The sequence below is a fragment of the Oncorhynchus masou genome, chromosome 31, assembly GCF_036934945.1.
Source record: "Oncorhynchus masou masou isolate Uvic2021 chromosome 31, UVic_Omas_1.1, whole genome shotgun sequence".
NCBI classification, from domain to species: Eukaryota; Metazoa; Chordata; class Actinopteri; order Salmoniformes; family Salmonidae; genus Oncorhynchus; species Oncorhynchus masou.
This window is the reverse complement of record NC_088242.1, coordinates 10,525,284-10,538,214: the sequence shown is the minus strand read 5'-3', so window position 1 is coordinate 10,538,214 and position 12,931 is coordinate 10,525,284. Positions and strand designations below refer to the sequence as shown.

At 47.4% G+C, this 12,931-nt stretch overlaps 1 protein-coding gene across 4 annotated transcripts in view; it reads right to left on the bottom strand.

Annotated features, from left to right (window-relative positions):
- Window positions 1–12,931, bottom strand: part of LOC135523401 (RNA binding protein fox-1 homolog 3-like) — a 706,321-nt gene that overhangs the window by 49,075 nt on the left and 644,315 nt on the right. For all 4 annotated transcript variants that reach the window (XM_064950046.1, XM_064950045.1, XM_064950049.1 and 1 more), the window contains one exon: window positions 1–23. This exon is cut by the window's left edge and continues 110 nt beyond it. In XM_064950046.1, coding sequence (XP_064806118.1) covers window positions 1–23 — 23 coding nt within the window. The remainder of the gene's footprint in view (window positions 24–12,931) is intronic.

The window sequence follows — 12,931 nt, the reverse complement described above, 5'->3', positions numbered from 1 at the left end:
ACTAGGGTAGGGAAAACCTGTCACTACAGGGAGAGAAAGAGAGAGAGGGGTGGGGCAATGGACAGAGAGAGGGAGAAGTAGAGAGAGAAGGAGAGAGGGGTGGGGCGAGGGACAGGGAGCGAGAGAGAGGGAGAGAGCGGTGGGGCGACGGACAGGGAGAGGGAGAAGAAGAGAGAGAAGGAGTGAGTGGTGGGGCGAGGGACAGGGAGAGGGAGAAGGAGAGAGAGAGAGAGAGAGAGAGAGAGAGAGGTGGGGCGAGGGACAGGGAGAGAGAGGGAGAGAGAGAGGGGTGGGGCGAGGGACAGGGAGCGAGAGGGAGAGAGAGAGAGGGGTGGGGCGAGGGACAGGGAGCGAGAGGGAGAGAGAGAGGGGTGGGGCGAAGGACAGGGAGCGAGAGGGAGAGAGAGAGAGAGAGAGAGAGAGAGAGAGTGGTGGGGGGCGAGGGACAGGGAGCGAGAGGGAGAGAGCGGTGGGGCGACGGAATGAGAGAAAGAGAAGGAGAGAGAGAGGGTTGGGGCAAGGGACAGGGACAGGGAGAAGGAGAGAGAGGGGTAGAGAGGGGTGGGGTGAGGGACAGGGAGCAAGAGAGAGGGAGAGAGCGGTGGGGCGAGGGAGATGGAGAAGGAGAAGGAGAGAGAGAAGGAGAGAGTGGTGGTGCGAGGGACAGGGAGCGAGAGAAAGGGGTGGGGTGAGGGAAAGGGAGATTGAGAGAGGGGTGGGGCGAGGGAGGGAGAGAGGAAGACAGAGACAGTTAATTACAATGACAGTTTATAATATTTAAAATGTATATTACCCTCTATATTTTTAATTTAATGTCTTACAATAGACCTTGATGTATGTGTGTGTGTATGTGTGTATGTTTGTGTATGTGTGTGTGTATGGCTGTAGGGAGGTGGAGGTGAGACACAATGTATTGGCACAGACAGAGAGAGGATGGAAACTAGACAGAGAGAGGGAACTAGACAGAACGAGGGAACTAGACAGAGAGGGAACTAGACAGAGAAAAGAGGGAACTAGACAGAGAAAAGAGGGAACTAGACAGAGAGAGAGAGGGAACTAGACAGAGAAAAGAGGGAACTAGACAGAGAAAAGAGGGAACTAGACAGAGAAAAGAGGGAACTAGACAGAGAAAAGAGGGAACTAGACAGAGAAAAGAGGGAACTAGACAGAGAAAAGAGGGAACTAGACAGAGAGAGAGAGGGAACTAGACAGAGAAAAGAGGGAACTAGACAGAGAAAAGAGGGAACTAGACAGAGAGAGAGAGGGAACTAGACAGAGAGGGAGCGAGACAGAGAGGGAACTTGACAGAGATGGAACTAGACAGAGAGATAGAGGGAACTAGACAGAGACAGAGAGGGAACTAGACAGAGAGGGAACTAGACAGAGAGGGAACTAGATGTAGAGAGAGGGAACTAGACAGAGATGGAACTAGACAGAGACAGAGAGGGAACTAGATGGAGAGGGAACTAGATGTAGAGAGTTGAATCACTAAAACAATACAGAAATACACTTCGGAAAAAGAAGGAACAGCATGTCAGAAATCAGCTCAATGTAATTGAAGAATCCATAGACTCTAACCACTTCTGGGAAAATTGGAAAACACTAAACAAACAACAACACGAATAATTATCTATCCAAAATGGAGATGTATGGGTAAACCACTTCTCCAATCTTTTTGGCTCTATAACAAAGAATAAAGAGCAAAAACATATACATGATCAAGTTCAGATCTTAGAATCAACTATTAAAGACTACCAGAACCCACTGGATTCTCCAATTACATTGAATGAGTTAAAGGACAAAATAAAAACCCTCCAACCCAAAAAGGCCTGTGGTGTTGATGGTATCCTCAATGAAATGATCAAATATACAGACAACAAATTCCAATTGGCTATACTAAAACTCTTTAACATCATCCTTAGCTCTGGCATCTTCCCCAATATTTGGAACCAAGGACTGATCACCCCAATCCACAAAAATGGAGACAAATTTGACCCCAATAACTACTGTGGAATATGCGTCAACAGTAACCTTGGGAAAATCTTCTGCATTATCATTAACAGCAGACTAGTACACTTCCTCAATGAAAACAATGTACTGAGCAAATGTCAAATTGGCTTTTTACCAAGTTACCGCACAACAGACCATGTATTCACCCTGCACACCCTAATTGACAACCAAACAAACCAAAACAAAGGCAAAGTCTTCTCACGCTTTGTTGATTTCAAAAAAGCCTTCGACTCATTTTGGCATGAGGGTCTGCTATACAATCTGATGGAAAGTGGTGTTGGGGGTAAAACATACGACATCATAAAATCCATGTACACAAACAACAAGTGTGCGGTTAAAATTGGCAAAAAACACACACATTTCTTCACACAGGGTCGTGGGGTTAGACAGGGATGCAGCTTAAGCCCCACCCTCTTCAACATATATATCAACGAACTGGCGCGGGCACTAGAAAAGTCTGCAGCACCCGGCCTCACCCTACTAGAATCTGAAGTCAAATGTCTGCTGTTTGCTGATGATCTGGTGCTTCTGTCACCAACCAAGGAGGGCCTACAGCAGCACCTAGATCTTATGCACAGATTCTGTCAGACCTGGGCCCTGACAGTAAATCTCAGTAAGACCAAAATAATGGTGTTCCAAAAAGGTCCAGTCACCAGGACCACAAATACAAATTCCATCTAGACACTGTTGCCCTAGAGCACACAAAAAACTATACATACCTTGGCCTAAACATCAGCGCCACAGGTAACTTCCACAAAGCTGTGAACGATCTGAGAGACAAGGCAAGAAGGGCATTCTATGCCATCAAAAGGAACATAAATTTCAACATACCAATTAAGATTTGGCTAAAAATACTTGAATCAGTCATAGAGCCCATTGCCCTTTATGGTTGTGAGGTCTGGGGTCCGCTCACCAACCAAGACTTCCCAAAATGGGACAAACACCAAATTGAGACTCTGCACGCAGAATTCTGCAAAAATATCCTCCATGTACAACGTAGAACACCAAATAATGCATGCAGAGCAGAATTAGGCCGATACCCACTAATTATCATAATCCAGAAAAGAGCTGTTAAATTCTATAACCACCTAAAAGGAAGCGATTCCCAAACCTTCCACAACAAAGCCATCACCTACAGAGAGATTAACCTGGAGAAGAGTCCCCTAAGCAAGCTGGTCCTGGGGCTCTGTTCACAAACACAAACACACCCTACAGAACCCCAGGACAGCAGCACAATTAGACCCAACCAAATCATGAGAAAACAAAAAGATAATTACTTGACACATTGGAAAGAATTAACAAAAAAACAGAGCAAACTAGAATGCTATTTGGCCCTACACAGAGAGTACACAGCGGCAGAATACCTGACCACTGTGACTGACCCAAAATTAAGGAAAGCTTTGACTATGTACAGACTCAGCGAGCATAGCCTTACTATTGAGAAAGGCCGCCGTAGGCAGACATGGCTCTCAAGAGAAGACAGGCTATGTGCTCACTGCCCACAAAATGAGGTGGAAACTGAGCTGCACTTCCTAACCTCCTGCCCAATGTATGACCATATTAGAGAGACATATTTCCCTCAGATTACACAGATCCACAAAGAATTCGAAAACAAATCCAATTTTGAAAAACTCCCATATCTACTGGTTGAAATTCCACAGTGTGCCATCAGAGCAGCAAGATTTGTGACCTGTTGTCACGAGAAAAGGGCAACCAGTGAAGAACACGCACCATTGTAAATACAACACATATCAATGCTTATTTATTTTATCTTGTGTCCTTTACCATTTGTACATTGTAAAAACACTGTATATATATAATATGACATTTGTAATGTATTTCTTGTTTCGAAACTTCTGTATGTGTGATGTCTACTGTTAATTTTTATTGTTTATTTCACTTTATATATTATCTACCTTACTTGCTTTGGCAATGTTAACACATGTTACCCATGCCAATAAAGCCCCTAGAATTGAATTGAATTGAATTGAGAGGGAACTAGACAGAGAGGGAACTAGACAGAGAGAGAGAGGGAACCAGACAGAGAGGGAACTAGACAGAGATGGAACTTGACAGAGATGGAACTAGACAGAGAGATAGAGGGAACTAGACAGAGACAGAGAGGGAACTAGACAGAGAGGGAACTAGACAGAGAGGGAACTAGTTGTAGAGAGAGGGAACTAGACAGAGATGGAACTAGACAGAGAGGGAACTAGTTGTAGAGAGAGGGAACTAGACAGAGATGGAACTAGACAGTGTGATAGAGGGGACTAGAAAGAGGGGGAACTAGACAGAGACAGAGAGGGAACTAGACAGAGAGGGAACTAGACAGAGACAGAGAGGGAACCAGACAGAGAGGGAACTAGACAGAGAGATAGAGGGAACTAGACAGAGAGATAGAGGGAACTAGAAAGAGGGGGAACTAGACAGAGACAGAGAGGGAACTAAACAGATAGAGAACTAGACAGAGAGAGAACTAGACAGAGAGACAGAGGGAACTAGACAGAGAGGGAACTAGACAGAGAGAGGGAACTAGACAGAGAGGGAACTAGACAGAGAGGGAACTAGACAGAGAGAGAGAACTAGATAGAGAGAGAGAGGGAACTAGACAGAGAGAGGGAACTAGACAGAGAGAGAAATATACAGATAGATAGAGGGAACTAGACAAAGAGGGAACTAGACAGAGAGAAAACTAGACAGAGAGGCAACTAGACAGAGAGGGAACTAGACAGAGAGGGATATAGACAGAGAGAGAGAGGGAACTAGACATAGAGGGAACTAGACAGAGAGGGAACTAGACAGAGAGAGAACTAGGCAGAGAGATAGAGGGAACTAGACAGAGAGAACTCAACAGAGAGATAGAGATAACTAGACAGAGAGATAGAGGGAACTAGACAGAGAGATAGAGGGAACTAGACAGAGACAGAGAGGGAACTAGACAGAGAGATAGAGAGAACTAGACAGAGAGATAGAGGGAACTAGACAGAGACAGAGAGGGAACTAGACAGAGAGAACTAGACAGAGAGATAATTAGACAGAGAGAGGGAATTAGACAGAAAGAGAGAAGGAACTAGACTGAGTGAAGTAATTAGACAGAGAGAGAATTAGACAGAGAGAGGGAATTAGACAGAAAGAGAGAATTAGACAGAGAGAGAAATAAAGAAAGTTAAAATGGAGAAAGGGATAAGATGGAGTGAAATAAAGAGAGATGGAAAACTAAGGGTAGACAGACTGAAGGAAAACAAAGAGAGTGGTGGAGGTGACACAAAGCACACTCTGTGCTTAGCTGAGAAAGAGAGAGATGGAGAGAGACCCAGTGTTCTGGCAGTGGGGTCAGGAAGCAGATGGGTTGTATTATTTGGAGCAGCAGACACACACACTGGGAGGGGACAGCCCAGGGTCGGCAGAGTCTGCCGAGGGGAGTGAGGGTTGGATGGGTTGCCAGTACGCACACACACCAGTGAGGACGGGAGTCTCAGCGTTTGCCAAGCCGAAGGTCCCTCTTTAACCTTCAATCAACACGTGAGCACAGCCTTCACACACACACACACACAGGGCCAGTCCATAATTACACACACACACACACACACACACACACACACACACACACACACACACACACACACACACACACACACACACACACACACACACACACACACACACACACACACACACACACACACACACAATGCCAGTTCATAATGACCCACAATGGCCTGCATACAGATGAGCGGGCCCTCTGCTCTCGTCTTAGTCTTGGGCAGAGACAGACTAAAAACAACAAGTTAGAATGATAAACTATCGCAGTCAATTTGAGGAGTAACCCAAGGAGGGTTTGAACAGGCAGTGTTCTGAGGAGCAGGAACAACCAGAAATGGACATTTCCTAAAGACAATGCGTTTGGTGGTCTTGAAGTATTTCTGGTTGTGAAATAAGTCGTAGTAGTGGGAATACAGCTTTGTGGTAGTGGATGTCAGTATTAGTAGGTATAAGAGGCACTATTCGGAAGTTTGGATGACTGAGGTGCCCAAAGTAAACTTCCTGTTACTAAGGCCTAGAAGCTAGGATATATAATTGGATAGAAAACACTCTAAAGTTTCTAAAACTGTGTCAGGATTTGGCCAGGGTTGTTCCGGGTTTTGGTCACTAGATGCCCCCATTGTGCTTTTTGACCTTATGTTTTTTCCCTTGTTCCCCATTATTATTTGCACCTGTGCCTCGTTTCTCCTGATTGTATTTAAACCCTTAGTTTCCCTCAGTTCTGTGCTCTGTGTTTGTATGTTAGCACCCAGCCCTAGTGTTCTGTGTTTTCTTGTCGATTCCGGTGGATGCTCTTGTGGAATTCTGTTTTTGTTTTTTGAGTATCTCTTGAGGCTTTTTTGTGCTATTCCTACCACCTTTTGGATTTGCCATTTTTGTATTGAAGGACTTCTCCTTTTTACTTTATTAAATACACCGTCTTAAGTACTGCTGTGTCTGCCTCATCTTCTGGGTTCTGCTGACTATTCGTGGCTCAGTTGGTTAAGTGACTGTTTCTCACTCCGGAGACCCAGGTTCGTAACCGGGTCCTGACAAACTGTTAAAATAATATCTGTGAGTATAACAGAATTGATATGGCAGGCAAAAAAAGAGGACAAACGATCCGGATTTATTTTGTTTGTTGAGCTCACCACTCACTGTAATGTCTGTCTATGAGAAAATCAATTGAATAACTCCCAGATTGCAGTTCCTAGGGCTTCCAGTAGATGTCAAAAGTCTTTACAACAAGGCAGAGTTCATCTCAGCCTATGCCTCCCTCCAGTCCCTCGACTTCCTGGCACTGACGGAAACATGGATCACCACAGATAACACTGCTACTCCTACTGCTCTCTCTTCGTCCGCCCACGTGTTCTCGCACACCCCGAGAGCTTCTGGTCAGCGGGGTGGTGGCACCGGGATCCTCATCTCTCCTAAGTGGTCATTCTCTCTCTCTCCCCTTACCCATCTATCTATCGCCTCCTTTGAATTCCATGCTGTCACAGTTACCAGCCCTTTCAAAGTTAACATTCTTATCATTTATCGCCCTCCAGGTTCCCTCGGAGAGTTCATCAATGAGCTTGATGCCTTGATAAGCTCCTTTCCTGAGGACGGCTCACCTCTCACAGTCCTGGGCGACTTTAACCTCCCCACGTCTACCTTTGACTCATTCCTCTCTGCCTCCTTCTTTCCACTCCTCTCCTCTTTTGACCTCACCCTCTCACCTTCCCCCCCTACTCACAAGGCAGGCAATACGCTCGACCTCATCTTTACTAGATGCTGTTCTTCCACTAACCTCACTGCAACTCCCCTCCAAGTCTCCGACCACTACCTTGTATCCTTTTCCCTCTCGCTCTCATCCAACACTTCCCACACTGCCCCTACTCGGATGGTATCGCGCCGTCCCAACCTTCGCTCTCTCTCCCCGCTACTCTTTCCTCTTCCATCCTATCATCTCTTCCCTCTGCTCATACCTTCTCCAACCTTTCTCCTGACTCTGCCTCCTCAACCCTCCTCTCTTCCCTTTCTGCATCCTTTGACTCTCTATGTCCCCTATCCTCCAGGCCGGCTCGGTCCTCCCCTCCCGCTCCGTGGCTCGATGACTCATTGCGAGCTCACAGAACAGAGCTCCGGGCAGCCGAGCGGAAATGGAGGAAAACTCGCCTCCCTGCGGACCTGGCATGCTTTCACTCCCTCCTCTCTACATTTTCCTCCTCTGTCTCTGCTGCTAAAGCCACACCACTCTAAATTCCAAGCATCTGCCTCTAACCCTAGGAAGCTCTTTGCCACCTTCTCCTCCCTCCTGAATCCTCCTCCCCCTCCCCCCCCTCCTCCCTCTCTGCAGATGACTTCGTCAACCATTTTGAAAAGAAGGTCGACGACATCCGATCCTCGTTTGCTAAGTCAAACGACACCGCTGGTTCTGCTCACACTGCCCTACCCTGTGCTCTGACCTCTTTCTCCCTCTCTCTCCAGATGAAATCTCGCTTCTTGTGACGGCCGGCCGCCCAACAACCTGCCCGCTCGACCCTATCCCCTCCTCTCTCCTCCAGACCATTTCCGGGGACCTTCTCCCTTACCTCACCTCGCTCATCAACTCATCCCTGACCGCTGGCTACGTCCCTTCCGTCTTCAAGAGAGCGAGAGTTGCACCCCTTCTGAAAAAACCTACACTCGATCCCTCCGATGTCAACAACTACAGACCAGTATCCCTTCTTTCTTTTCTCTCCAAAACTCTTGAACGTGCCGTCCTTGGCCAGCTCTCCCGCTATCTCTCTCAGAATGACCTTCTTGATCCAAATCAGTCAGGTTTCAAGACTAGTCATTCAACTGAGACTGCTCTTCTCTGCATCACGGAGGCGCTCCGCACTGCTAAAGCTAACTCTCTCTCCTCTGCTCTCATCCTTCTAGACCTATTGGCTGCCTTCGATACTGTGAACCATCAGATCCTCCTCTCCACCCTCTCCGAGTTGGGCATCTCCGGCGCGGCCCACGCTTGGATTGCGTCCTACCTGACAGGTCGCTCCTACCAGGTGGCGTGGCGAGAATCTGTCTCCTCGCCACGCGCTCTCACCACTGGTGTCCCCCAGGGCTCTGTTCTAGGCCCTCTCCTATTCTCGCTATACACCAAGTCACTTGGCTCTGTCATAACCTCACATGGTCTCTCCTATCATTGCTATGCAGACGACACACAATTAATCTTCTCCTTTCCCCCTTCTGATGACCAGGTGGCGAATCGCATCTCTGCATGTCTGGCAGACATATCAGTGTGGATGACGGATCACCACCTCAAGCTGAACCTCGGCAAGACGGAGCTGCTCTTCCTCCCGGGGAAGGACTGCCCGTTCCATGATCTCGCCATCACGGTTGACAACTCCATTGTGTCCTCCTCCCAGAGCGCTAAGAACCTTGGCGTGATCCTAGACAACACCCTGTCGTTCTCAACCAACATCCCGTTCCTGTAGGTTCGTTCCTGTAGGTTCATGCTCTACAACATCCGCAGAGTACGACCCTGCCTCACACAGGAAGCGGCGCAGGTCCTAATCCAGGCACTTGTCATCTCCCGTCTGGATTACTGCAACTCGCTGTTGGCTGGGCTCCCTGCCTGTGCCATTAAACCCCTACAACTCATCCAGAACGCCGCAGCCCGTCTGGTGTTCAACCTTCCCAAGTTCTCTCACGTCACCCCGCTCCTCCGCTCTCTCCACTGGCTTCCAGTTGAAGCTCGCATCCGCTACAAGACCATGGTGCTTGCCTACGGAGCTGTGAGGGGAACGGCACCGCAGTACCTCCAGGCTCTGATCAGGCCCTACACCCAAGCAAGGGCACTGGTTCATCCACCTCTGGCCTGCTCGCCTCCCTACCATTGAGGAAGTACAGTTCCCGCTCAGCCCAGTCAAAACTGTTCGCTGCTCTGGCCCCCCAATGGTGGAACAAACTCCCTCACGACGCCAGGACAGCGGAGTCAATCACCACCTTCCGGAGACACCTGAAACCCCACCTCGTCAAGGAATACCTAGGATAGGATAAGTAATCCTTCTCACCACCCCCCCTTAATGATTTAGATGCACTATTGTAAAGTGGCTGTTCCACTGGATGTCAGAAGGTGAATTCACCAATTTGTAAGTCGCTCTGGATAAGAGCGTCTGCTAAATGACTTAAATGTAAATGTAAATGTTTAGAAAGCTTTTTTCAGGCTTGTTTTTTGCAAAATGAGCTAGAATTTGTAGTGTTTGTAGCGCATTCTGGTGAGAGCACGCACTTCGTTATTGATCTTCAGTAATGAAAATACACTGCTCAAAAAAATAAAGGGAACACTAAAATAACACATCCTAGATCTGAATGAATGAAATATTCTTATTAAATACTTTTTTTCTTTACATAGTTGAATGTGCTGACAACAAAATCACACACAAATTATCAATGGAAATCAAATGTATCAACCCATGGAGGTCTGGATTTGGAGTCACACTCAAAATTAAAAAGTGGAAAACCACACTACAGGCTGATCCAACTTTGATGTAATGTCCTTAAAACAAGTCAAAATTAGGCTCAGTAGTGTGTGTGGCCTCCACGTGCCTGCATGACCTCCCTACAATGCATGGGCATGCTCCTGATGAGGTGGTGGATGGTCTCCTGAGGGATCTCCTCCCAGACCTGGACTAAAGCATCCGCCTACTCCTGGACAGTCTGTGGTGCAACGTGGCATTGGTGGATGGAGAGAGACATGATGTCCCAGATGTGCTCAATTGGATTCAGGTCTGGGGAACGGGCGGGCCAGACCATAGCATCACTGCCTTCCTCTTGCAGGAACTGCTGACACACTCCAGCCACATGAGGTCTAGCGTTGTCTTGCATTAGGAGGAACCCAGGGCCATCCGCACCAGCATATGGTCTCACAAGGGGTCTGAGGATCTCATCTCGGTACCTAATGGCAGTCAGGCTGCCTCTGGCGAGCACATAGAGAACAAAGAAATGCCACCCCAAACCATGACTGACCCACCGCCAAACCGGTCATGCTGGAAGATGTTGCATGCAGCAGAATGTTCTCCATGGCGTCTCCAGACTCTGTCACATCTGTCACATGTGCTCAGTGGGAACCTGCTTTCATCTGTGAAGAGCACAGGGCGCCAGTGGTGAATTTGCCATTCTTGGTGTTCTCTGGCAAATGCCAAACGTCCTGCACGGTGTTGGGCTGTAAGCACAACCTCTACCTGTGGACGTCGGGCCATCATACCACCCTCATGGAGTCTGTCTGACCGTTTGAGCAGACACATGCACATTTGTGGCCTGCTGGAGGTCATTTTGCAGGGCTCTGGCAGTGCTCCTCCTGCTCCTCCTTGCACAAATGCGGAGGTAGCGGTCCTGCTGCTGGGTTGTTGCCCTCCTACGGCCTCCTCCACATCTCCTGATGTACTGGCCTGTCTCCTAGTAGCGCCTCCATGCTCTGGACACTCTGGACACTCTGGACACTACGCTGACAGACACAGCAAACCTTCTTGCCACAGCTCGCATTGATGTGCCATCCTGGATGAGCTGCAAACCTGAGCCACTTGTGTGGCTTGTAGACTCCGTCTCATGCTACCACTAGAGTGAAAGCACCGCCAGCATTCAAAAGTGACCAAAACATCAGCCAGGATGCATAGGAACTGAGAAGTGTTCGGTGGTCGCCACCTGCAGAACCACTCCTTTATTGGGGGTGTCTTTCTAATTTCCACCTCTTGTCTATTCCATTTGCACAACAGCATGTGAAATGTATTGTCAATCAGTGTTGCGTTGGACAGTTTGATTTCACATTCATTTTTTTGAGCAGTGTACTATTGTCCGTCTTAAATTTGATAATTTATTTACATATTAGGCTTCCTGAGGTTTGATTAGAAACGTTGTTTGACTTGTTTGGACGAAGTTTATTGGTAACTTTTGGAATTCATTTGTATGCATTTTGAATGAGGGAAACCGGTGGACTAATGAATCAAGTGTGCCAACTAAACTGACTATTTTGGGGATATAAAGAAGGACTTTATAGAACAAAAGGACCATTTGTGATACAGCTGGGACCCTTTGGGATTGCAACCAGAGGCAGATCTTCAAAGGTAAATGATTTATTTTATTGCTATTTCTGACTTTTGTGATGCCTCTGCTTGTTTGGAAAATGTTTGTAATGATTTTTTACGCGGGGCGCTGTCCTCAGATAATCGCACCTCGTCCCCTATGGGCCCTGGCCAAAGAAAGTGCACCCTCGTCCGCTATGGGCCCTGACCAAATAAAGTGCACCCTATTCCCTATGGGCCCTGGCCAATGAAAGTGCACCCTCGTCCACTATGGGCCCTGGCCAAAGAAAGTGCACCCTATTCCCTATGGGCCCTGGCCAAAGAAAGTGTGTGCTTTCACCGTAAAGCCTTTTTGAATTCTGACAAAGCAGCTGGATTAAAAAGTTAAGCTTTAAAACAATGTAAGACACTTGTGTTTTCATGAATGTTTAATATTACCAATTTTTTATTTTGAATTTCACACTCTGAAATAACACCGGATGTTGTCGAGGTAGGGCGCCAGTGGCATGCCTAGGCAGGGTGGCCTAGTGGTTAGAGTGTTGGACTAGTGTCCGGAAGGTTGCAAGTTCAAACCCCCAAGCTGACAAGGTACAAATCTGTCGTTCTGCCCCTGAACAGGCAGTTAACCCACTGTTCCTAGGCTGTCATTGAAAATAAGAATTTGTTCTTAACTGACTTGCCTAGTTAAATAAAGGTAAAAAAAGAGGTTTTAATGACGTTGTCAAGACAATGTTTTCCCAGGAGCTTTTTAATGGGGATGATGAGATATAGATAACTAATTTTTCTTCCTTGCTGCTGTACAGTAAAAACACCTAGACTTCCTCCTTCTAACTGTTGCCATGACAACGCTAACATGCCGGGCATGTACACTATATAGTTGCTATCGTGGCACAGCGCAAGAAAAATATTGAGTTGTGAGTGTTTTGTATGTGGAAGTGTTCATGTGTGTACAGTTGACTAAACACACATTTTAACTCCAGTCTCAATCTTCAGACCATGGTTACGTCCAAAATGGCACCCTTGTCCCCTATGGGCCCTGGCCAAAGAAAGTGCACCCTCGTCCCCTATGGGCCCTGGCCAAAGAAAGTGCACCCTATTCCCAATGGGCGCTGGCCAAAGAAAGTGCACCCTCGACCCCTATGGGCCCTGGCCAAAGAAAGTGCACCCTATTCCCTATGGGCCCTGGCTAAAGAAAGTGCCCTGGCCAATAGGGTGCTATTTGGGAAACAAGCATGATGGCATATTAGAATAGACTTGAATCCTATCTAAACATGGCCATGGCTTTCTGCATTACGTCACAATGCATCGGTCTTTGTCGTCCTGGAAGGCTTCTCCTATACAGGCTTCTCCTA